Source organism: Nothobranchius furzeri, chromosome 1 (genome assembly GCF_043380555.1).
Source record: "Nothobranchius furzeri strain GRZ-AD chromosome 1, NfurGRZ-RIMD1, whole genome shotgun sequence".
Lineage (NCBI taxonomy): Eukaryota > Metazoa > Chordata > Actinopteri > Cyprinodontiformes > Nothobranchiidae > Nothobranchius > Nothobranchius furzeri.
Genome location: NC_091741.1, coordinates 103,500,217 through 103,523,973, shown reverse-complemented (window position 1 = coordinate 103,523,973; position 23,757 = coordinate 103,500,217). Strand labels below are relative to the sequence as shown.

The window sequence follows — 23,757 nt, the reverse complement described above, 5'->3', positions numbered from 1 at the left end:
TGTTTGACAGTTGATGCCACACACTGTGGAACCATCCTTTCACCTACTCAACGGTGTACAAAGATCCTCCGCAATGAACCGAAGATTTCAAATTTGGATTCATCAGTCCATAATACCTTCTTCCAGTCTTCAGAAGTCCAACGGTGGTGTTTCATGGCCCAGACAAGCCTCTTTCTCTTATTCTGATGTCTTAGCAGTGGCTTTCTTGCTGCAACTTGTCCTGTCAAACCTGCAGCTCCAAGTCTTACCTTCACAGCTGAAACTGAGACTTGCTTACTACGACCACTATTAAGCTGTGCTTGAAGCTGTTGTCCAGTGAAACGCCTATCACACAAGCTGTTAACTCTCAGAAACTTGTCCTCTGATGCAGTTGTGGCTTTGGATCTGCCAGACCTCTTCCTGTCAGAGTTTGCCCCAGAGTGCCTTTTGATGGTGAAGTAAATTGTACTCATTGACACCTTCACTTTCTTTGCAATTTCTCTGTAGGAAAGACCTACATTTTTAAGTGTTATGATGGTCTGTCTCTCTTCCATTTTTAATTGCCCTTTTCTCACAATTTTAGTAGCAACACACTATTATCTGCAGTACAATACTGTTCAACTGATGCTCACGAGGGCATGGTACCACAGTATGTTCCAACACTACTTTTATGCAGACAGAGGGGGTTGTAAGTAATCCAGACAAGTTGGAACACCTGTGGGAATTAGTAGCACCAGCTTTCAAGGCTTGATCAACCTCCATTGCTGCAGAACAGCTGAGTTCCCTGAAAAAGTCCTTTTTGTATAATTCTGAAATGTAAATTATTTTTCGGTTTTGAGTAACCTTACCTTTTTTTAACCTCTGGCAATTCAGTACATAACTATTGCTGACTTATGATCGAGCAACGCTTCTGGAACTCCGGCCTGATGTCGGTTTCATCAGCCAGGTGATTGTGACGAACCAGGGGGATTTCAGTCCCCCGCACTCATTTCGGAGCTCTCGGTGCCACCCGTCCCTCCGCGGTGTGTATCCGGTCATCATCAGTGGAGGAGGCAACGCCGGCGTCGTGGCTGTCGAGGTGGGAAACGTGCACCTACGTGCCAAACCGCCCCAGTCCTGGAAGGAGCTCGCCGGGCTGTGTGGGCCTGGACGTCTTCTCGTGGCGCCACTGCGCCTGTTGGACCCTCCACCATCCTGCTTGGTGCCATTGGTGGGCTTCGACTTGGATGCTCCGTCGCAACATGTATTCCGGGGGTTTTGCTATCTCTGGAAGGGTATCAGCCTTGCTAATCTGCGTCATGTGGACTACGTGTCAACTGCGCCTGTGTCTCTGGATTCTGCTGCTACTGGACCAAAGACGTTATCGTCGGCTCACCTCGGCCTGGTTAATGCAAGGTCGGTAATGAACAAAACTTATTCTGAAAGACTTCTTTGAGGAACAAGGCCTCGATTTTCTGGGTATTTGTGAAACCTGGATGCCAATGGGAGACACGAGTGCCCTGTTGGAATTATTATCTGCAGACTGTAGTTGTTTTAATGCGCCAAGAACTGCGGGCAGGGGGCTCCTCATTGTTTATAAATCAGGTTTTAGCTCCAAACAGATTACCCCTTTAAATCCTTTTTCTAGTTTTGAGGTTTGCTCTTTTGAACTTGGACCTTTTCCTCTACTTTTTGTTGCGTTGGATTATCGCCCGCCTGGACTGAATGTGGGATTTCTAAAAGACTTTGCTGACTTCTTGGCTATGAATGTGTTGAAATATGATCAGATTTTGATTGTAGGAGACTTTAACATCCATATTTGTTGCCCTGATAAGCCGATGGTCAAGGATTTTTTGCACCTGTTAAGTTCCCTGAATCTCTCACAGTGGGTTCAGGGTTCTTCACATGTGAAGGGACACACTCTTGACCTAGTTCTTTCCTCTGGTCTTCAGTCCATCAATGTGGACACGTTGAGGCCTGTTTTCTCAAACCACTCTCCGATTTTATGTAATTTTAGTGTTCCGGCTCGGCAGATCCCAGCTTCTCTTCCTGAGAGGCGCAGTCGTGCCATAAATCCTGCTAAGGTGGCAAGATTCAGTGAGCGCTTTAGCCTAGTAGGACAGGATCTTCTCTTAGCCCAGCTCCCCGTTGAAGGGTTCATTACTCATTTTGATATGCTATGCACATCTGTTTTGGATGACGTTGCTCCCTTTAAGATTAGGAAAGGAGGGCATAGGGTGGAGCCGTGGATGTCTGATGAGACCCAGGCCTCCAGGCAGGCCTGCAGGAGAGCTGAGCGAAAGTGGAAGCAAGACAAACTTCATGTGTCCTATGAAATTTCTAAAAAGTAACTTTTTGAATACCAGGAAGTGGTATGACAGGCTAGGATTAGGGATGCACCGATCAGGTTTTTTCTGCCGATTACCGATACCGATCACGTGGATTGGCCAGAAATGTTCTACAACATTATAATGAGTGCTACAAACTACATAATCTGGGAATAAAAGAAATGTAACCTAATCTAAAATGGTCTGTATTAGGGTTGTCACGGAGTGAAAATTTAACCTCACGGTTATTGTGACCAAAACTACCACGGTTTTCGGTATTATCGCGGTATTTTTTTAAACGTGCTACATTTTCACACAATTAAATAAACCCTGTATGTCAGGAAATATTGTCCTCAGTTTGTGTCTAAATTTTGCCGAAAATGTGTTATTTTCTAATTATGTTGTTGTTTACATTTTTTCCCTTTAGTCTTTAAAATACCAATATTTGCCCATAACTTCTTATTTTTTGTCTGTTTGATGTCATAATTTTAAAAATATTAGATCAGATGATACTCAGTACTCAAGTAGCCTTCTAATCAAATACTTTTTTACCCTTACTTGAGTAATAAACCCAGAGATGGAAAGCAACGAATTACATTTACTCACGTTACTGTAATTGAGTAGCTTTTTTGTAAATTTATACTTTTTAAGTCGTTTTTAAAAGCTGTACTTTTACTTTTACTTGAGTAAGTTTTTAAAAAAGAATTGTAATTCGCTACATTTTAAATGATATCCGTTACTGAGTAAAAATAAATTATAGGCTTAATAAATTAAAAATATTCTATGTAGCAGCGTCGGAACAGAAAGAGGCACCTGCATGAGCACTGCGTCTAAACCGTGGGGGGGGGTACACTTTTGCTCAAAGACATCAGTTCAGTTCCTGTGATCCACTCGCTGTTTACCTCCTCTCTCCCTCCTCTCCTGTGGGTTGGATCCCGTACCTTCGCGCACCGGTGTGACGTCATCAGAATTCTGCTCGGTTCGGTAGCCGGACTCGGTTCCGTGTTTGAATTGTGTTTCTCTACCGCTCCGCACAGAAGGGGCAAAATAATGTTTAGCGGTCGTAACAAGCGGATTCTCAGCGCTTTGCTCATAAAACAGAAGACCTGCAGGCCTCTGTGAGTTAAAACATCCTGATACTGTTCAGGTGTAAACATTGTGCTCCCTCCCTGTGTTTGAACTCAGAAGATGCTTCTTGATGCCACACATATGTGATGATTTAGCTTGTTTCTTTATTTTACTCCAGAATAAGAGATTAAATTATTACTAAAGCAGTTCAATGTAGTTAAATTAGTCATTCAAAAGATTCTAACATGCTGCAGTGTGTGTGTGTGTGTGTGTGTGCGCGCGCGCTTGCGTGTGCGTGCGTGCGTGTGTGTGTGTGTGTGTTACACATGCATCCTATATCTTGGCTGCAGTAATAGCTCAGGAAAATAACTTGTATTTCATAAATAATGACATCTTAATAGTGTCTACGATAATGTTTTATCTTATCTTTGGTGTGGGAGGTGTACTTATCATGATACAAGCCTTTTAAAACATGTTAAAGTTTTACAAGAGGAGATAAATGCATGAATTTAAAGTTCATGTTTGGAGACCAACCTTCACAGTTTGGAGGCTCACACTGGTGAGGAGACACCATTAGTTCTAGTAACACCTGGGCTCCCAAGGCCTGTTCTGACAGGATGGACGTTATGGGACCCTTAAGGATTCCAGTTGGATGATTGGAGGATTATTTAGGAGGATTGGAATGAACAAACTGGTTTCAGTGGTGAAGGGTTAAATGAGTGAGTGAACCCACTACCAAGGATGAACTCTGCTAACTTTAAAAATCAGCTGCTCTAAATAAGCATGAAGGTCAGAGGAGCTCTAGGATGGACACGGATAAAGGAACTGTAATGTAGAGGTAAAGTAGGGCAGGGCCAACGTTAGCAGCTGTCATACGGTCCATTTGAAATGTTTGACTTTCATTTAGCTTGTTATGTGACAGGTTAGAGTACAGTCTCATGTTAGAGTTTTGTCATGAGAACATTGAGATACCTCACACACTGATGGCATCTAAAAATTAACATTTTTGTTTCAAAATAAAGAATAATTTTAATCACAGTTGAAACGTACAATCCTAGAAAAACCTTGTCCAATCAATGTGCACGTCCTGTTCTCACTGATTGGATAGAAATCCCTCCTTCAAGCTATGTGTGTTTGAGCGTGTGTGTGTGTGTGTGTGTGTGTGTGTGCGCACACACACGAGTGAATTGTGAACTGGCATTGTGATTTAGCACTGCTTAGAACACATATGTCAGAGTCAAGGCCCGCGGAGGATTTTTATGTGGCCCACCAGATAAATATCAAAAATATATTAAAACTGGCCTGCTGGCCGATTTTACCGCAAAGACTTCAACTCCCATGATGCTTTGCGGCGTCAGCGCGGAGCCGACGAAGCCCCCTCCTTTGTGTTTTTTCAGCGCCTGCTGCCGGTCTCTGCAGCTCCGCTGTCTCAGACAAACTACACTCCTCTCACTCAGCGCCGAGTTCACTCAGCTATTTTCTGACGTTGAAGCCCAGAAACGGAGATTCTAGCCGCTCAGTAATGTGTTCACGACTGAAAGAGAAAGTTTTCAAACAAACTTCCAGAAAGAGCTGATATAACTCCAGCGAACAGCGACAAGCTCAAACCAGCACGACTCTGGTTTGTTGTTGTTGTGTTTCCTCCCCGACACACAACAACGTGGTCAAGCTGCTCAGACATGTTCATCAGCACAAACCTATGTGAGCACCTGTTGTCATCTAATGTTGTCATTATTATGATGAAGATGAACAAAACAACAGGAGTCTCCTCCTCAGCTCAGATCAACCCCATGATGCAGGTATCTGGCTGGAACAGGTGAGCATCACAGTAAACCAGTGGAACAAACTGAGCTTTAAATATGTTGGTTTTATGCTCTTTTTCTGCTCCAAAACATGAAAGTTAACAGGTGAGATGTTGCATTTTCATTTAAGATAAAATTATATTTTATTTAGTTGTTGGCACGTGAGCAAAGATTTAACCTACAGTAAACAGGAAGTGGAAAGGCTGCAGATAGATGAATAGAATAGAAAATCCCTTTATTGTTCCTCAGTGGGGAAAGCTCGATGTCACAGCAGCGATGACACGTATTACAGAAGAAAACAGGAGAATAAAAAATAAGAAAAATGAATAAACAAGAAAACATAAATCCTGAATAGATTTTAAAAATGCTGATTATACCACATAAACTATGCTTTAAATGTCATTCTGAACGTGTTAATTTAACTGTAATCTTTTAATGTACAGCGCCTTGTCTGGTTGTAATGCCATGTTGAATGCGCTTTATAAATAAAATGGTATGGTATGGTATGGTAAGTAATGAATACCACTGATGCCTTTTATTTAAAACTGACTTGCTCGTGTGTAATTTGGTTATTCCACATTCAGTGTTAATGCAGAAATAAGTTTGTTTCCAAATGTAAAAGTTCAAAATTGCATACATGTTGATAAAGAAAATGTGCAAATTTGCCGTCACTTTTTCAAAAATATTAAGTTTGGCCCTCAACTCCGTCCCAGAGTTTCATTTCGGCCCCGGGTGAGTTTGAGTTTGACACCCCTGACATAGATGTAGCCATCCTTACGCTGACAAAAATGTAACTAAGTAACTTACTTTTAGTACATTTTGTTTACAATACTTTTCACTTTTTCTTGAGTAAAAATTTAGGCAAGTACTTTTACTTGTAATTGAGTAAAAAATAATCAAAGTATTGGTACTCGTACTTAAGTAGGAAATTTTAGTACTCTTTCCACCCCTGGTTAAACCATACAGTCAGACTTATTTTACAACCCAGACATCACGGTTTTCTAAGACACTTAATCAGGCTTTGCTACATATCATCTAAGCTTACATTCCATCATTTCATTCATTATCTCAGTTATCTGGTTTCAACCATCATCCATCATAATTTGTTCTGTGTCATCATTAGTAGTAGAAATATAGTATCAAATTTATTGTTATAAACTCCCATCAAATTTCTGACAATTACCACCCATTACTGAAGTATTTGGTTCCAGCCCTCCCTCCATCTGCAGACCGATTAACTGATAAAAATAAACAATAAATATAGTTGATTAACAAATAGGGTTTGCGGCATTCAATTTCTTTTAGTAAAAATAACAGTTGATATCTTTATTTAGACTTTTGACTAGTAAGAATATAATATAGGATTAATTATATAATCGCTTTGTAAAATAGGTAATTACAAGCAGGGTCGGTTGTTGATTAAATGTTAAAATGGCTTGCCAGAGTTAGGGTTAGTGACTCAGGTCTGCTTTCTCAGTTAAACATGACACATGCATTGGCTCATATAGATGGCATGAATGATAAGGCGCTTCATTAAATTATGGGTGTTTTTATGTTCATTGAAACAAATCTGAACCCAGATGTTACATGTAGCTCTGGAGCACGGCTTTGCGGATTATACAGGGACTTTTTATGCCAGAAAATATCTTTTCTTATGGTTTTTTTGGTACCCTGCTCTAATCTAATTTTGATTTCATAGCTAATTATCACAGAAGGACCTGCTGGATCCCAGATCCAAAGCAGGGTCCTCACACACTTTGACTAACATAAAGGTTTCATAGTTTAAGTAGTTCTGCTTCATAACAAAGCCAGAGGGCACTGCCGGTACAGCGGCTGGTCTCTATATTAGGAAGAGTCTGCTGCTCACATACCGGTATTACAGAAAGAAGCTGATCCTCTTGATGCAGCAGCAACCGTGTTTATTAAAGTCTAAATTATCGCTCTCTAATTTTTGTTGTTAACAAAAATAGAAAAATTTGTTTTTTCATCAAACCATTTTGGTTCATCTTTTTCAAGGGCCTAATACAGAAATCAAGCACTTTCCATACCTTGAAAACACGTTATTAAAATTCAAGCATTTTCCAGGATTTCAAGCACCTGTACGAACCCTACCATAACCTTCAACAAGAATGGCATAGAACCCTACCATAACCTTCAACAAGAATGGCATAGAACCCTACCATAACCTTCAACAAGAATGGCATAGAACCCTACCATAACCTTCAACAAGAATGGCATAGAACCCTACCATAACCTTCAACAAGAATGGCATAGAACCCTACCATAACCTTCAACAAGAATGGCATAGAACCCTACCATAACCTTCAACAAGAATGGCATACCATACCATACCAAACCATACCATCTTTATTTATATAGCACTTTAAAACACAGCCATACGGCTGACCAAAGTGCTGAACAGTCACACAATAATAGAGATAAAAAACATAAAACAGTACTATAAAAAACAGCTAACAATAAAAAAGACAAGCCGATAAAAAAGTACAAATAAAATCTTACAATGGATGATAAAATAAGAGTAGTAAAAGCCAAACTAACAGCTAACTGTTAAAAGCAAGAGTAAAATAGTGTGTCTTTAGTCTAGACTTTAAATCTGCCAAGGTGGATGCCAGTCGAACTGTGACTGGAAGTTCGTTCCACAGTTTAGGATCCGCAACATAGAACGTTCTTTGTCCACATGATTTGTAACACGCTTTCGGGACCTCGAGGAGCAACAGGCTGGAGGACCTGAGTGTGCGACCGGGAGTATAAATTGAAAGAAGGTCAGATAAGTACACGGGGACAAGACCATGGAGGGATTTGAAAACAAAAAGTAGCATTTTATTTTGGACCCTGAAAGTGATGGGCAACCAATGAAGGGATTTGAGAACTGGTGTTATATGCTGGCGCCTGTCAGTACGTGTCAGGAATCTAGCAGCTAGGTTTTGAACGAGTTGAAGTCGAGCAAGGGTTGACTTATTGACACCCATCAAAACTGCATTTGAGTAGTCGAGCCTAGATGTGATGAAGGCATGAACAACTGATTCCAAAATTTTTCTAGATAAAACAGCTCTTAATTTGTACAGATGGCAGAGTTGGAAAAAACAAGATTTTACAGTGGCATTGACCTGGGCGTCCATCCTTAGAGATGAATCCATCTTCACACCCAGGTTTGTCACAACAGTTATTAGATTTTGAGAAATAGATGAAAGATCTGGGGTTTGGAATGAGCTAGATCTGACCGGATTAAACAGGATCAGTTCAGTCTTGGAATCATTGAGATGCAGAAAATTTGTGGCCAGCCAACATTTCACATCATGTAGGCAGTCTAGAAGAGGCTGGATGGATTTCTGGGGTTTCACCGACGTAAATCTGACAGTCGTCAGCATATAGGTGATATTGAACAGAGTGTTTAGAGATTAGGCAATAGGTATTCAAATCCTGAGGGTGTTGACTATTGTGATCTGTTTCCATCATATATGTTCTTAACTGATTCAGTAACCTGCAATCGGGTTGTGGGCGGAGCTACACACATGTGAGTGATAATGAATGGGCTGCTTATTCACAATTGTTTGAATGCAGGCTAACTGCAGTGATGGCTGTGTGTCAGTTTAACCTCCATTCCCTGGTTTCTAACTTTTAGTCAGCATGGCTGAACCAAAAGTGGCTTTTAATGAGTGGGACAATAAATAATGCAACTTATTTCTGAGTCTGCCTTCTTGATTTCCAAGCCACAACATGAATAAATCTGAAGAGGGTTGTTACTGAACATCTCTAACCTCGTACTTACTTGTTGATGGTTCGTCCAAACGTCACCTGTACCAGAGCTATCAGCGTCTTCCTCACCCACTTAAACACTGAGCAGAAACACACACATCATGGATATCAGCATTTACTTGGATGTTGTCAGATTTTATGTTTTGTTACTGAGCTCCTCACTTCCTCTCAGCTCAAAGATTTCCCCGATGAGCATGAAGCATGGTTCAGCCAGGGCATTTTTCCTCCCTTCGACCTCATCGCCGTAGTCTGACAGGTCGCTGTCATCATCACTGTCTTCCTAAAGACAACAAACACAAGCAGTAGATGGTGAGTTTGTGAGGATTCAAGTGGAAATCCACAATTTGCCTGCTTTGCCAAGTGTGTGAGTCTACCTCGGTGTGAGAGAAGAAATCTCCAGGTAATCTCTCCAGAAATGAGGCCAGAGAGAAGGAAGATTTCTTCTGAATAGACATGACCTTAAACCAATCAAAACATTATTAATGTACAATTACTACAATGATTATCAGAATAAATGAAGCAACAAAAACTAAATCATATCCAAAGGCTTGGATAGACAATGAGCATTACACATGTAGTAAAGATCTATTCAGGGCCAAAGGGGTTCAAATGAAGGCAACTGGACTTCCTTAGTTTCTTGAAGATGTTTCACTTCTCATCCAAGCAGCTTTGTCAATTCTGTCTGGAATAAGGGAGTCAAGCTTATAAACTGCGGAAGCCTGTTGTAGCTTAATGAGCAAAAACTACCTATGAATACCCATCATCCCGACCGCCAGAGGAGTCGTTAGCCTCTATTGTGTGGGAGACATTGTTTTGATTAGTTGCAGGAAGGTGTCACCTAGACTGAAACTGTTTGCGAATAAGATTCGGAGCTGCATTACAGGTGGTGGAAAGGTGAAACCTGAGTTGTGTGAGTGGGTTTGTTGGGCTTCTCAATTTTCACTGAGTTGTGAAAGATGGCTGCCCCTACTGATCCAGGATCCTCTGGAGGTTTCTTCTAAACAGAAAGGAGTTTTCCTCTCCACTGTTGCTACATGCTTGAGTGGGGATTGCTGTAAAGACTCTGACGATGGGTTCCTTATATAGGAAACTTTTAACTAAATGGCTTAATGAACTGAACTGTGATGGAATGTTTACTTTGTGATGTGCCTTAAGACAACTTGTTGTGATTTGGCGATGTATTAAAAAACTGAATAAAATAAAACAGAAAGAAGCTACTACAGAAACCTGGATGTCTCAGCAGGAATTGCTTCAACATAGAAATGTGATTCTTCAAAAGCATCAATGGAGGTCATTGCATTCTTTGACTACATTTAAAACCAGACAGAGAACCCTTGAGATGGATTCCCTGTGTTGTAACTGCCTTCTGTAATTTTAAACATAACATGTGTGTGGAGCTGAAACATTTGTAACTAACTTTTGCTGCCTCTTGGCCAGGACTCCCTTGAAAACAATGTATTTAATCTCAATAAGATCTTCCTGGTTAAATAAAGAATAAATAAAATTACCCTAATGAGATTCCTTAACAGTTTATAGATCCACATAAGCTTGTTCCATAGTTTAATGACCATCGTATGCAGCTGATATTCAACTGTACATGGGTCTCTTGTTTATGCCAAATAAATATGGATCCCAAAACATTGGTTTACTTCTTTTATTTCTTACTTCTCCAACATCCATAAACTTCTGTGTGTCCTCCAATGGCAAGTCTAAAGTACAGCAGACATTAGTAACAACACAACAGTGTTCTGGGTTTTTGGATACAAAGGTCCGACATGTTGATACCACGTCGGGTTGTGCAGTGGGGGAATATGGGATGGGAGCTGTGCTCTGCGAGGAAGTTGTACAGTCTGAGATTGAGCTGAATGTAAAGACTAAAAAAGTTGAAGTGTTACCTTATAATCTGAATTCTGACTAAATGAACAAATAAAAGTCAACAGCTTTTGGGATACTAGAAAGAGGATCTAAAACATATAAAAGCATGTAATAGGCAAAAAAAAAGGGAGACTTCATTAATAGATCCTAGAAGCAAGATGCCACTGATATCCGGGTTCTGCATTATGGCAATAGCCAAAGGCTCAATTGCAGCAGCAAACAGGAGAGGCAACACTGGGCATCCCTGTCTAGTTTCACGTTTTAAGTTGAAATAATCACAAACAGTATTATTGGTGCAGACTGCAGGACCCCCTACCCTGGCTCAGGAGATGAGTTCCTCCACGACAAACCCTCCACCTCAAATCCCTAAGTTCCCCGACACTACAGAAACCCAAACCCAGAATCCTCCACTACTCCATGGGAACACAAATCGAGTCCTCTACCCCTCATCCACTGTTTTCACATTCCACTTTGCTGGTAGGTGATTCAATAATCAGGAATGTCCACTTTTTCAACGTCATGACAAGATGTTTTCCATCAGCCTCTGTTCTGCTCTCCTGGATAAACTTCCTGGTCTGTTGTGCTAGATCCCAGCTTCAGTTAAGAGTGATCATTCATGTGGGATCAAACAATTTTACACGCCAGGAGTCTGTCATCACTCAACAGCATTTTAACCAACTCTTTGACATTCTGAAGAGCAGCAGAATGTTTGTTTTCATCTCCGGCCCGATCCCCACAGTTTCTCGTGGTTATGGAAGTCTTAGCCGTCTGCTCTCTCTCCCCTCTTGGCTTCAGTCTGCTTGCAGGTCCCACAGTTTTGATTTCATCAATAATTTTAACCTGTTTTGGAACCGTTTCTCCTTTTTCAGGTGAGATGGTATTCACCCCAACCGACATGGCTCAAGCATGTTAACCACTAACATCCGGTATGCTGTGCAGTCCCATAGATATACAGGGAGTGCAGAATTATTAGGCAAGTTGTATTTTTGAGGAATAATTTTATTATTGAACAACAACCATGTTCTCAACGAACCCAAAAAACTCATTAATATCAAAGCTGAATGTTTTTGGAAGTAGTTTTTAGTTTGTTTTTTATTTTAGCTATTTTAGGGGGATATCTGTGTGTGCAGGTGACTATTACTGTGCATTATTATTAGGCAACTTAACAAAAAACAAATATAAACCCATTTCAATTATTTATTTTTACCAGTGAAACCAATATAACATCTCCACATTCCCAAATATACATTTCTGACATTCAAAAACAATAGAAAAACAAATCAGCGACCAATATAGCCACCTTTCTTTGCAAGGACACTCAAAAGCCTGCCATCCATTGATTCTGTCAGTGTTTTGATCTGTTCACCATCAACATTGCGTGCAGCAGCAACCACAGCCTCCCAGACACTGTTCAGAGAGGTGTACTGTTTTCCCTCCTTGTAAATCTCACATTTGATCATGGACCACAGGTTCTCAATGGGGTTCAGATCAGGTGAACAAGGAGGCCATGTCATTAGTTTTTCTTCTTTTATACCCTTTCTTGCCAGCCACGCTGTGGAGTACTTGGACGCGTGTGATGGAGCATTGTCCTGCATGAAAATCATGTTTTTCTTGAAGGATGCAGACTTCTTCCTGTACCACTGCTTGAAGAAGGTATCTTCCAGAAACTGGCAGTAGGACTGGGAGTTGAGCTCGACTCCCTCCTCAACCCGAAAAGGCCCCACAAGCTCATCTTTGATGATACCAGCCCAAACCAGTACTCTACCTCCACCTTGCTGGCGTCTGAGTCGGACTGGAGCTCTCTGCCCTTTACCAATCCAGCCACGGGCCCATCCATCTGGCCCATCAAGACTCACTCCCATTTCATCAGTCCATAAAACCTTAGAAAAATCAGTCTTGAGATATTTCTTGGCCCAGACGTTTCAGCTTGTGAGTCTTGTTCAGTGGTGGTCGTCTTTCAGCCTTTCTTACCTTGGCCATGTCTCTGAGTATTGCACACCTTGTGCTTTTGGGCACTCCAGTGTTGCTGTAGCTCTGAAATATGGCCAAACTGGTGGCAAGTGGCATCTTGGCAGCTGCACGCTTGACTTTTCTCAGTTCATGGGCAGTTATTTTGCGCCTTGGTTTGTCCACACACTTCTTGCAACCCTGTTGACTATTTTGAATGAAACGCTTGATTGTTCGATGATCACGCTTCAGAAGCTTTGCAATTTTAAGACTGCTGCATCCCTCTGCAAGATATCTCACTATTTTTGACTTTTCTGAGCCTGTCAAGTCCTTCTTTTGACCCATTTTGCCAAAGGAAAGGAAGTTGCCTAATAATTATGCACACCTGATATAGGGTGTTGATGTCATTAGACCACACCCCTTCTCATTACAGAGATGCACATCACCTAATATGCTTAATTGGTAAAAGGCTTTCGAGCCTATACAGCTTGGAGTAAGACAACATGCATGAAGAGGATGATGTGGACAAAACACTCATTTGCCTAATAATTCTGCACTCCCTGTATATCTATGGTGGATTCTCTTCCACAGACATGACGGTTTACAACCCAGCCATCTTCACCTTCTTCAGCCATCGCTCACTCCTCCACTACAAATAACATCACCCCCTACAGTCCTCCCATGATCCAATAGTCTTCTGTGTGTCTTCTAAAGGTCACAATCCCCAAAATGTTGTCTTCTGCTGACAAACCCCAAAGTTTCCCTATTCCATTTCATTTATCAAACAGCAAAGATATAAACTGTATTCATGGCCGGAGAACCCAGAACACCAGATGTTTACAATCCATCCCTCTCCAACAGGTTAAGAAGAAAAATGTTCTCCAGGATTCAGTTCAGTGTGCCCTGTTAAATGCCCGCTCCATCTCAAACAAATCCTTTATTTTAAATTAGCTGTTCACCAGAGAAAAGTTGGACTATATATTTCTTACTGAGACGTGGCAGCAAGATGGATATTTTGTACATTTCAATGAAATATGTCCACCACATAGCTCTGTGTTTACCACACCACAACCATCACGTCGTGGTGGAGATCTGGCTGTGGTCTTTAAGGACAAACATGTCTTTAATCTGGTGAATAATGGCCCTTTTACTACTGTTGAATGTCAAGTCACCAAAGTAGGGTTACAAAATGTATTTCACTGTATTTTAATCTACCAACCTCCCGGTTCAGATGGCCCTTTTCTCTGAATCTGTAGAATGTCTATCATCAATGATCAAACTAGAAAAAGTTTCAATTATTGTTGACTTTAACTTACACATTAATGATCCTACTTGTAGCACAGCAGTAGAGTTCATGTCTATGATTGAGTCTTTTATCTTAGAGCTGCACGTTTCAGGCCCCACACTAAATGGGACACACTCTAGATCTTGTTTTCTCGTTGGAAAGTTCAACGAACTACAAATCTTTCCTTCATGAGAAAAGAAACACCATAAATCTGGGCATTTGGTAAGTAGCAGCTACACTAAAGTAGAGGAAATTCTGTGGTGACGTCATTAGCGACGTGCAAAAGTCTGATTTGTAGTCATGCTAACAGGAAACTTGTCAAATCAAATCAAATCAAATCTTGGGCCCATGTGCGAACTGGCCCTTTGGGACTGCAGATGGAAATTAGCCCTCGGCTATAATCTGGTGTGTTTACATTCATGTTTTTTGTATTCATGTATGTTCAATAACATGCACTGTCCCAACAAAATAATAAATTAAATTCAAGTAAATTAAAAACTAAAATCAAATCAATCAAATCAAATGTTATTTAAGAAGTGCTTTTCATGCAACGAGTGCAACTGAAAATGCTGTACAACAATAAAAACAACCACACAACAATAAATTCCCCACCCCTCCCGCACAGATCAACATCCAAGATCCCTTCTGTATCTCCCTCAAGATGGCGCCTGTGCTTGGCTTAGCCGCAGTCACCGGCCACTTTTTCTAACTTTTTTCCACTAACCTCCTCTTTTCCACCTTGCTCCTGTCCTCTTCACTAGTGTCCCTGCTACCATCTCCTATGATCGCCAGACTCGTTTGTCCTTCCGTTCGTTCACGATCGCCCAAGATGCACCGAGGACGTACCATCTTGTTTGTTTACCTGAGTGGCACACCGGCCCGGAACCGGAACCAATCGACGGTCCCGAGCTGCCCGCCTCCGGCTGTGTTTGTCCGGTTCCGGGAAAACGTCAGAGGAAAAGAGGTAAGCGAGCAGGAATCCAGGTGAGAATAAGACTTTTCTTAAAGCGTGGTTTATCTGGTAAACATCGGCGCGATCTTCTAGCTTCTTGTCCTTTGTTTGGTGACCTGAGCGCCACTTCCGCATTCCCGCCAGGCCGCGTTGGGACACGGTTCATCCGTGCAAGTTTTTAAGGTTAGTTTATCCTCATTCCTCAGTGGTTTCTCCTCCTGTTCCCTCCATAAGTGTTTTTTATAAACACCGTGGATCTAACCCTGCTAACTTACGTCCACTAACTCCAGCTGTTTCTGTTGTTTCTGATTCCTCCACCTCACTCAGCATGGCTCTATTAAATTCCCGCTCTGTTAACAATAAGTCTTTCCTGCTCAATAATATAATTCTCTCAAAAAACCTGGATTTTCTGTTTCTGACTGAAGTTTGGCAGCAAACATCTGATTATTCTGGTCTGATTGAACTCTGCCCGAGTGGTTATTCTTTTCTTAGCCAGGCTCGGGGTTCTGGTCGTGGTGGAGGCCTAGCTGTTGTTTTCAGAGACCATCATCCATGTAGCTCTACAACCTCTGGTCACTTTGCTTCCTTTGAACTGCAGCTGATTAAAGTCGGGCTTAAGGACCCGTTCTACTGTGCTGTGGTCTATCATCCACCTGGTCCAAACAGTTCTTTCCTTCAGGAGTTTAGTAACTTTCTATCCTCCACTGTGAAGCTGTCCAGACTGGTGATTGTTGGTGACTTTAACATCCACGTTGATGATCCCTCCGATCTCTTTGCCATGAATTTCTCCAGCCTTATGGACACCTTCAGCTTTACCCAGCATGTTTCTGGCCCCACACACACCAGGGGGAACACTCTAGACCTTGTTTTTACCCTGAGTCTAAATGCTGACAGTGTTTGTCCTGAGGATGTTTATATTTCTGATCACCATTGCATTTTCTTTACCTCGTCAGTTTCTGCGTCCCCACTTCCAGCTCGCCGTATGGTTAGTTCTTGTTTTCTTAATGAGACCACAGCTAGAAATTTTTCTGCTGCTTTTGATCCACCCTGTTCTTCTGATAATGACCCAGACTCCTTAACTTCTCAGTTTAACGAGCACTGCCTCTCCATTGTGGACAACATCTGTCCTGTCAGAACCAGATCAGTTCCTGCAGTGAACCCTACTCCCTGGTTTAGTGACAGCCTTTGCAGCCTGAAGCGCCAATGCAGAAAAATTGAGCGCTTGTGGAAGAAAACCCATCTCCCCTTCCACCTGCTGCACCTAAAGGATCTTCTGACATCCTTTAACTCTGCAGTCAGAGACGCTAGGGTTTCCTATTTCTCCAACCTGGTGTCCCAGAGCAAAGGGAACCCCAAGGTGCAGTTTAACACCATCAGCAGCATTGTCTCTCCTGCCTCTCCTACAGCCCCCATCCACTCTGTTGCAGACTGTGAGAACTTTCTGTCTTTCTTTGTGGACAAAGTCAATAAGGTTAGATCTAGCATCTCTCCTTCAGCCTTATCGCCGCCTCTCCCGACTCCAACCAGGCCGATCATCCTAGATAGCTTTGCTCCTGTTTCTTTGCCTGCGTTAGCCAAACTAGTTAACTCTATGAAGACCTCTGCATGCCCCCTCGACATCTTACCCTCATCTTTGTTTAAAAGTGCTTTTCAGTCCATCGGTCCCAGCATGCTCTCTATAATTAATGCTTCTCTGGTTTCTGGTCAGGTCCCTGCTTACATTAAGAACACTGTAATCCACCCGCTTCTTAAAAAACCGAGTCTCGACCCCTCTCTCCATAGCAGCTTCAGACCCATCTCTAAACTTCTGTTCATCTCCAAGATCTTGGAAAAGGTTGTGGCTAAACAACTCACAGCTGCTCTTGATCAACATAACATCTAAGATTGCTTCCAGTCAGGTTTTCGTAGAGCTCATTCTACTGAAACAGCTCTTCTTAGGGTCTCTAATGACCTTCTGACACACAGTGATGCAGGGGACAGTTCTGTTCTGGTCCTGTTGGACCTGACTGCAGCCTTTGACACTGTTGACCATCACCTGCTACTGGAGAGGCTGAGAGACTGGGTAGGCCTATCAGGATCTGCTCTGGAGTGGCTCTCCTCTTATCTCTCTGAGCGCTCCTTTTCTGTGGCCATCTCCAAGTTTAGGTCCTCCACCACCTCTATGCGCCTCGTGATTTTTATCTTGAGAGGTGCTATAGAAATGATATTTTCTTCTTCTTCTTCTATTACCCATGGTGTCCCACAAGGTTCTGTGCTGGGACCTCTGCTCTTCCTCCTCTATTTGCTTCCTCTTCAGCACATCCTGAGCTCCTTCAAAATAATCTCCTAACATCTTTATGCAGATGACATCCAACTGTACATCTCCTTTAAGCCCCATGAGATGTCTAAGCTGCAGCTGTTACACACCTGCTTAGACTCTATCAAAACCTGGATGGCTGGGAACTTTCTACAGACGTATGAAGATAAGACTGAGATCCTCATCTGTGCCCCAGACAAGCTGGTTCCCAAAGTCAGAGACTCTCTTGGTCAGCTTGCTTCCCACACCAAACCTTCTGTCAGGAATCTTGGTGTGACCTTTGACCCAGCTCTCACCCTGGATTCTCATGTCAGTTCTCTTGTTCGCTCTTCATTCTTCCATCTCAGGAACATTGCTAAGCTGAGTCCTATTCTGTCCCGCTCTGAACTTGACAGTTATCCACACCTTCATCTCCTCACACTTAGACTACTGTAACACTCTTTTCACGTGTCTGAGCAGAACCTCCCTGAACCGTCTACAGGTGGTTCAGAATGCCTGTGCTCGGCTTCTGACCAAGTCCTCCAAACACACCCACATAACCACGCTTCTCCTCCAGCTTCACTGGCTGTCATTTAACTATAGGGGTGTGATTTGACAAAACCTTTACTTTACGTGAGACCCTCACAAGAGACGAGCAAAATATCAAACATATTTGATGTTCGTGCGACCACACAGTCGCTGATCTGAAGCTGGTAATAAGGTGCCAGCCATTTATCGTTACCCCCTGTGTACGACATGATGCAAAACTCACCCCGACCTCAAAGATTCTTGCATGAGAGGAAAATGATCTTAAACCAAGCCAAAAGTCGTAAATTGTATGCTCGGCTTAAGTGAGGAGAAACAAGTGTGCGTATAAACAAGCAGGGTAACAATTCACACAGTTTCAAAAGAAGGAAAATTTCTAGTTTGAGAGCCTGTTACCTTGAGGTGTTCAGGTGATGGACTCAGAAATGCATACAGAGCTTCTGACTGGCACAGTCGCTCATCCATCAGCAGCCGCTGGAACACAAACACACACAACCCTGGTTCCTTATCAGCAGCTGCTATTAAACCCGGAGGGAGAACAATATGTTCTTCTCCAAGGACGACAATCAAGAATGTGGAGATATGTGACACATGGAAAACATCTGCTCCGCTTCCTGCTTTTTGTTTACCTGGAGAAATGCATTCAGCTGAGTTTTACTTTTGTCCAAGAACTTCTGGTCAATGGATTTGAAGGGAAGTTTACTCAGCGTTGGTAACTGGAGTTTTTTCAAGGACGGAAAACACTGGGAACAAGCAAAGATAAATCTATCACTCATTCATGTAGCAACTATTTTAAACAGTTTTATATTTTGTTGATGATATACATTGGAAATTAACATGGACTGGATTGCTACCAGTGATATCAGTAAAGTCCTATATCATCCAAAATCCACTTTATGGAGGTTGCGACCATGTTTTTTTAATTTTTTTTATTTCCTCATTAAATGCACCCCCAAAGTGGTTTTTGGCTTCACATATGCATTTTACTGTCTCAGTTGCAAATACTAGCTAGTGTGCCCAGCAGCTGTAAATGCCTGGTTGAGATATGGTTGCGTCAACATCAAGTATTCTCTAGTCTGGATAACAAGCTGACAATTTTTTGGGATCCTAGTGAGTCAAGCGAGTCCTGTGGGATTCCCGTGAATTAGGAGTCAAGTTATTTATAATCATGTTACTGGGACAAAACAGGAAAAATAATCAACAGGAGTGGGCAAGAATGGGAATAAAAACAACATTAAGATTGCTGTTCAATATGAAACAAACATATGAACAAGACCCCGAGATACTTAAACTCCTCCACTTGGGGATAGACATCCCTGATACAGTGAAGGCATTTTACTCTTTCCCGACTAAAGACCACAGTCTAAGATTTAGAGGAGCTGATTCTCATCCCAGCTGCTTCACATTCAGCTGTGAAATGCTCCAGTGAGAGCCGGAGATCACGTTTTGATGAAGCCAACAGGACCACGTCATCTGCAAAAAGCAGAGATTCAATCCTTCGGCCACCAAAACATATCCCCTCAGCATCTTGGCTGCACCTAGAAATCCTGTCCATAAAAGTTATGACCAGAATCAGTGACAAAGGGCAGCCTTTGTGGAGTCCAAATCTCACTGGAAACAAGCTCGACTCACTGCCATCAATGCGGACCAAGCTCTGACACTGGTCATACAGGGACCAAACAGATCAGATTGCCTGGTACCTCATTCTCCTGTCCCCAAGATACCTTTTCCAAATCCACAAAACACATGTAGATTGATTAGGCTAAATCCCACACACCCTCCAGGACCCCCCTAAAGGTATACAGCTGGTCACCAGGACGATAACCACATTGCTCCTCCTGAATCTGAGGTTCAAAGATCCATCTCACCCTCCTCTCCAGAACCCCTGAATAGACCTTACCATGGAGTCTCAGGAGTGTGAGCCCTCTGTAATTGGAAAACATCCTGCAGTCCCCCTTTTTTTTTAATAAGAGCACCACCACCACCCCGGTCTGCCAGTCTAGAGGAACTGCCCCTGATGTCCAAACAATTTTGCAGAGTCGCGTCAGTCCACAGAGCCCTGCGACATCCAGAGCCTTAAGGAACTCTGGGCAGATCTGATCTATCCCTGGAGCCTTGCCACAGATCTGATGGTGAACCAGAATCTCCTCAAAGCCATATGGTCTCACCAAACTCTTCTCGTGCCCGGGATTTTGCCTAAACAACCACCTGAGCCACATTCTGCTTACCCATCAGCTGCCTCTAGAGTCCCACAGGCCAAAAAGACCAGATGGGACTCTTTCTTCAACTAGTATGCCCACCCCTGCTCTGTGCCTCTCAGTGGGAGCAACTCCAGAGTGGTAAAGTCTCCAACCCCTCTCAAGGTAACTGGTTCCAGAGTAAGAGCCATGTGTCGAGGTGAGTCCAACTATATCTAGTCGAAACCAGTGGCGGCGCCAAGGGGGCGCTATAGCTACCCCTGGATTAGTCATTGCACCCCCATAGCACCCCCAAGTAAATATTAGATTTTTTTACAATTTAATTTGAATGTGTGGATGTCATAATATTTAACATACAAAACAAAAATAATCAGTAAATTGTCATATAGATAGTAAAAACTTAAAAACAGGAAATTGATGTTAACCTTTGACCTCATTTTCCACCTGCGAACGAGTGAAAGGTAGAGCTAGTGGTAAAATGGATCGGTTTTTGTTGCCCAAATTTCCACAGGTTCAGTCAGAAACGAATGAACCTTTGGAAGTGATCTCAGACCCACAAAAACCTACGGATCTGGATGAAGAGAGTCAACCCTCAACCACCGCAGCAGTCGAGGGTTTTGCCGCTGGAAATGCTAACACTAACGTTAGCTAACCTTGCAACACTATAGATGGTTTTCTGTGTGGCTGTATGCATTTATGATTTCATGGACAAGTCAGCGATTGTTCATATGTTTATGATGTTTATTAATGATTGTTTCAGGTGTTGTTGAGGTTTTGTGCACACATGTATATCTGCTAGTGTTGAAGTTGTTTTAGAGAACAATAGGTACGCATGACCACTTCCTTCATAGCACCCTCAATAAAAAGACTAGCTCCTTCATAGCACCTGCAGAAAAAAAATTCTGGAGACGTCACTGGTCGGATCCTCTCAACCTCACCCACCAAATCAGGCCGCTTCTCCACCAGAGAGGTGACATTCCATGTACCGAGAACCAGCTTCTGTAGCCGAGCATCAATGTCCCTGCCTTCAGCTACCACTTGACCCCTTTGGCCCATGGGAAGGGGGACCCACATTTCCTCTACGGGCTGTGCCTGGCAAGGCTTCATGGGTGAAAGCCCTGCAACCAGTTGCTCGCCAATGTGCCCCACCTCCAGAGAGGGGCCCTGGTGTCTGGGCAAGCGAATACTGTTTCCATTAATATTATTTTCATAAGGGGTCTGTGAGCTGTACTTTGTCTGATCCCTCACCTAGGACCTGTTTGCCATGGATGACCCTACCAGAGGCATAAAACCTCAGACAACTTAGCTCCTAGGATCATTGGGACTCAAACCTCTCAACCACAGTGTGGTGGAAGCCCAGGGATGGGTGACTGTGACCGTCACTCACACCTTTGAAATTTTTTGAATAGGTGCAATAGTTAAATAGTGATGAGAAGGTTGAGACCTCCAATCTGATGTCTGAAGCACAGATCCAAAATTTTTATCATAAATATAAATGCAGCTGCTTGAATACAACTGCCAGGAAAAAGGCAGGAAACCATTCCTCCCCATCCCTCCTCTCTGATTGGCTTTGTGTTCAAGCTTCTTCTGGCTAAACAGAATTCTGCTTCCACACATATGATTCACAAATCGACCGGATGGGTCTCAGAAGTTTTGCATTCACTTTTACTTGTGTTCAGAGTTATCATGGCGATGTGATTAACAAAACAGACATCGAACTCCAACATGTTGAAGCAACATTTTTGTAACCATTATAATTTGGGTATAACTGCAGATTAAGTTTCAGATACGTTTTCGGGGTTTGCAATACAGCTTAATAGAATTACAATTGGGAAATAGCCTTTTTAATACACAGAGAAAAAAAAGCATGACATGCAATTACTTAATCTTCAAATGCATATTTGATTAAACTATGTTTATTAATTTTTTTATCTCAAATGTTTAGAAATTTCAACCACTTAAGTTCAGGTACTATCTTAACAACAAAATCAGGACCGAAATTAACCAACCAACCCACCAACCCAAGTGAGGCTTGTGTCATTTGTGGAGATAAAACAGCCATGTTACAAGACAGTGGTAGAGTTGCGTTGCTGTTATCGCATCCGAGGATACATGTCTAAATATCAGAAAATAAGATTCCAAAATCACCCCCCAACCTGGAACTTTAAATCAGTTAAAATTTTCAGAGGATGACCACTACCAGTGTCAGCTCTACTGGTTCTGTCATCTCCATGAACTAACAAACCAAATTTACATTGTATACACCTTTTGGCTTTAATTTAGCTTTTACAATGTTGAGCTACCAGTTTTTCATCATATTTAAAGCAGTTGTAATGTTTTACCTTTCTAAAGCTAAAGTTTTTAGTCTTGAACAAAATCTGTTGGTATTTACAGTTCAGCTAGTGGTGAAACTTCAAATTTTTATAATTTCTGCTTAAAATACCAGCTTTTTAAACAATTCAGCTGTTCAGATTTTAAACTTAGTTTAAAAGTTAATGTTTTCTGTTTAAAATAATTTTTCCAAAAATGTATCTACTTTTAAGCTTTGTAACTATGTATTAGCAGTTGTTTTTTTTAGAACATCAAATTTTTAAATACATTCTAATTATTTTAAAATTCCCCAGTAACTGCTACATTTTAACTTCTTACTTGTGTTTTGGTTGGTGGGCTAAGCAGAAATTGAGGTACTTGTGGGTGAGGTAGAAAAATGAAAGGAAGTGCTTTTGCAAAACAAATAAGAGAAAATCCACAGAGTGGCACAACGTTGCTGAAGCCATCAATGCTGTGAGTTCTTCAGAGAGATCTGTGCCTGATATTAAAAAAATGGTCCAATCTGAAAGTGGAGGCAAAAAAAAAAAAGATGTTTTGCCACTGCCAGAGTGTGTCTGCCACTGGCGGAGGCCCTGGAACCTCTGATCTCCCACCACTCGCCGTTAGGATCTCGGCAGTATTCGGACCGGCCAGCATGTGTGGTATCGTGCCAGAGAAGGAGGGAGACACTGACCATGCAGAGGAGACTGGTAACGTTTAAGCCTTTTATTAAAACAGATCAAATGTGTCCGTAATTAAAATATAAAACAAAACCAAATCTCGTTGTTTGCCCACAGTGACTCTGGACGAAGTGTCCAACAAGGCATCCCGGGCAGCGAACGAAGGTGTGGCTGCAGGGTCGGCCTGTCTCACCAGTGCGCCTCGGGCGCATAGCGCACCTGGAAGTGGCCAAGTGTTAACTGACTCTGTCCTGCAGGCACAGAGGGATATGATTTGTGCGGTGAATGAAGTGCGAGAAGAACTGCACAGAATATGTGATGTCCTGACTGAAATGTCAGGAACACTTAAAGAATTGGCAAGAAGGGGTATAATGCTGCTGGAATTAATAATTGTATCTTCTCAGCAGCAGCACTGCAGGTGCTCTCCATTTCCAAAATGTGCATATGCCAGGTCCTTAGTCAACTTAAAGCTGCGCACATTTTCCCGCTACGTTTTCTTTTAGAACTCCTAAAGTTTGCGTGGAAAGTTGCTTTAGCAGTTTTCCGACCCCGTTTTGTACGTAAGCAAGCTTTATAAATGAGCCCCCCTGGGGTCTCATTTATCAAACATTGCGTAGAATCCTTACTAAAACCGCACTTAAGTTCAGCAAAAAAAAATGTACTTACACCAAGTAGGTTTGTGATCTATCAAACATGGAGTACGCACAGCTGCACGCAATCTCCGCTTCATCAATCGGAAACTAATGAGAATGTTTCT

The 23,757-nt window shown here is 42.2% G+C and overlaps 1 protein-coding gene across 2 annotated transcripts in view; it reads right to left on the bottom strand.

Annotated features, from left to right (window-relative positions):
- snx25 (sorting nexin 25) overlaps nt 1-23,757 on the bottom strand; it is an 83,728-nt gene that overhangs the window by 2,387 nt on the left and 57,584 nt on the right. Inside the window, exons 15-20 of one of the 2 annotated variants that reach the window (XM_070552801.1) lie at nt 18,442-18,555; nt 18,209-18,286; nt 9,307-9,390; nt 9,095-9,212; nt 8,935-9,012; nt 7,806-7,903 (exon numbers count right to left, since the gene is read on the bottom strand). In XM_070552801.1, coding sequence (XP_070408902.1) covers nt 8,942-9,012; nt 9,095-9,212; nt 9,307-9,390; nt 18,209-18,286; nt 18,442-18,555 — 465 coding nt within the window. In that variant the 3' untranslated portion in view covers nt 7,806-7,903; nt 8,935-8,941. Of the gene's footprint in view, nt 1-7,805; nt 7,904-8,934; nt 9,013-9,094; nt 9,213-9,306; nt 9,391-18,208; nt 18,287-18,441; nt 18,556-23,757 lie in introns of those variants that run through there. The other variant, XM_015969424.3, reaches the window with a different exon arrangement.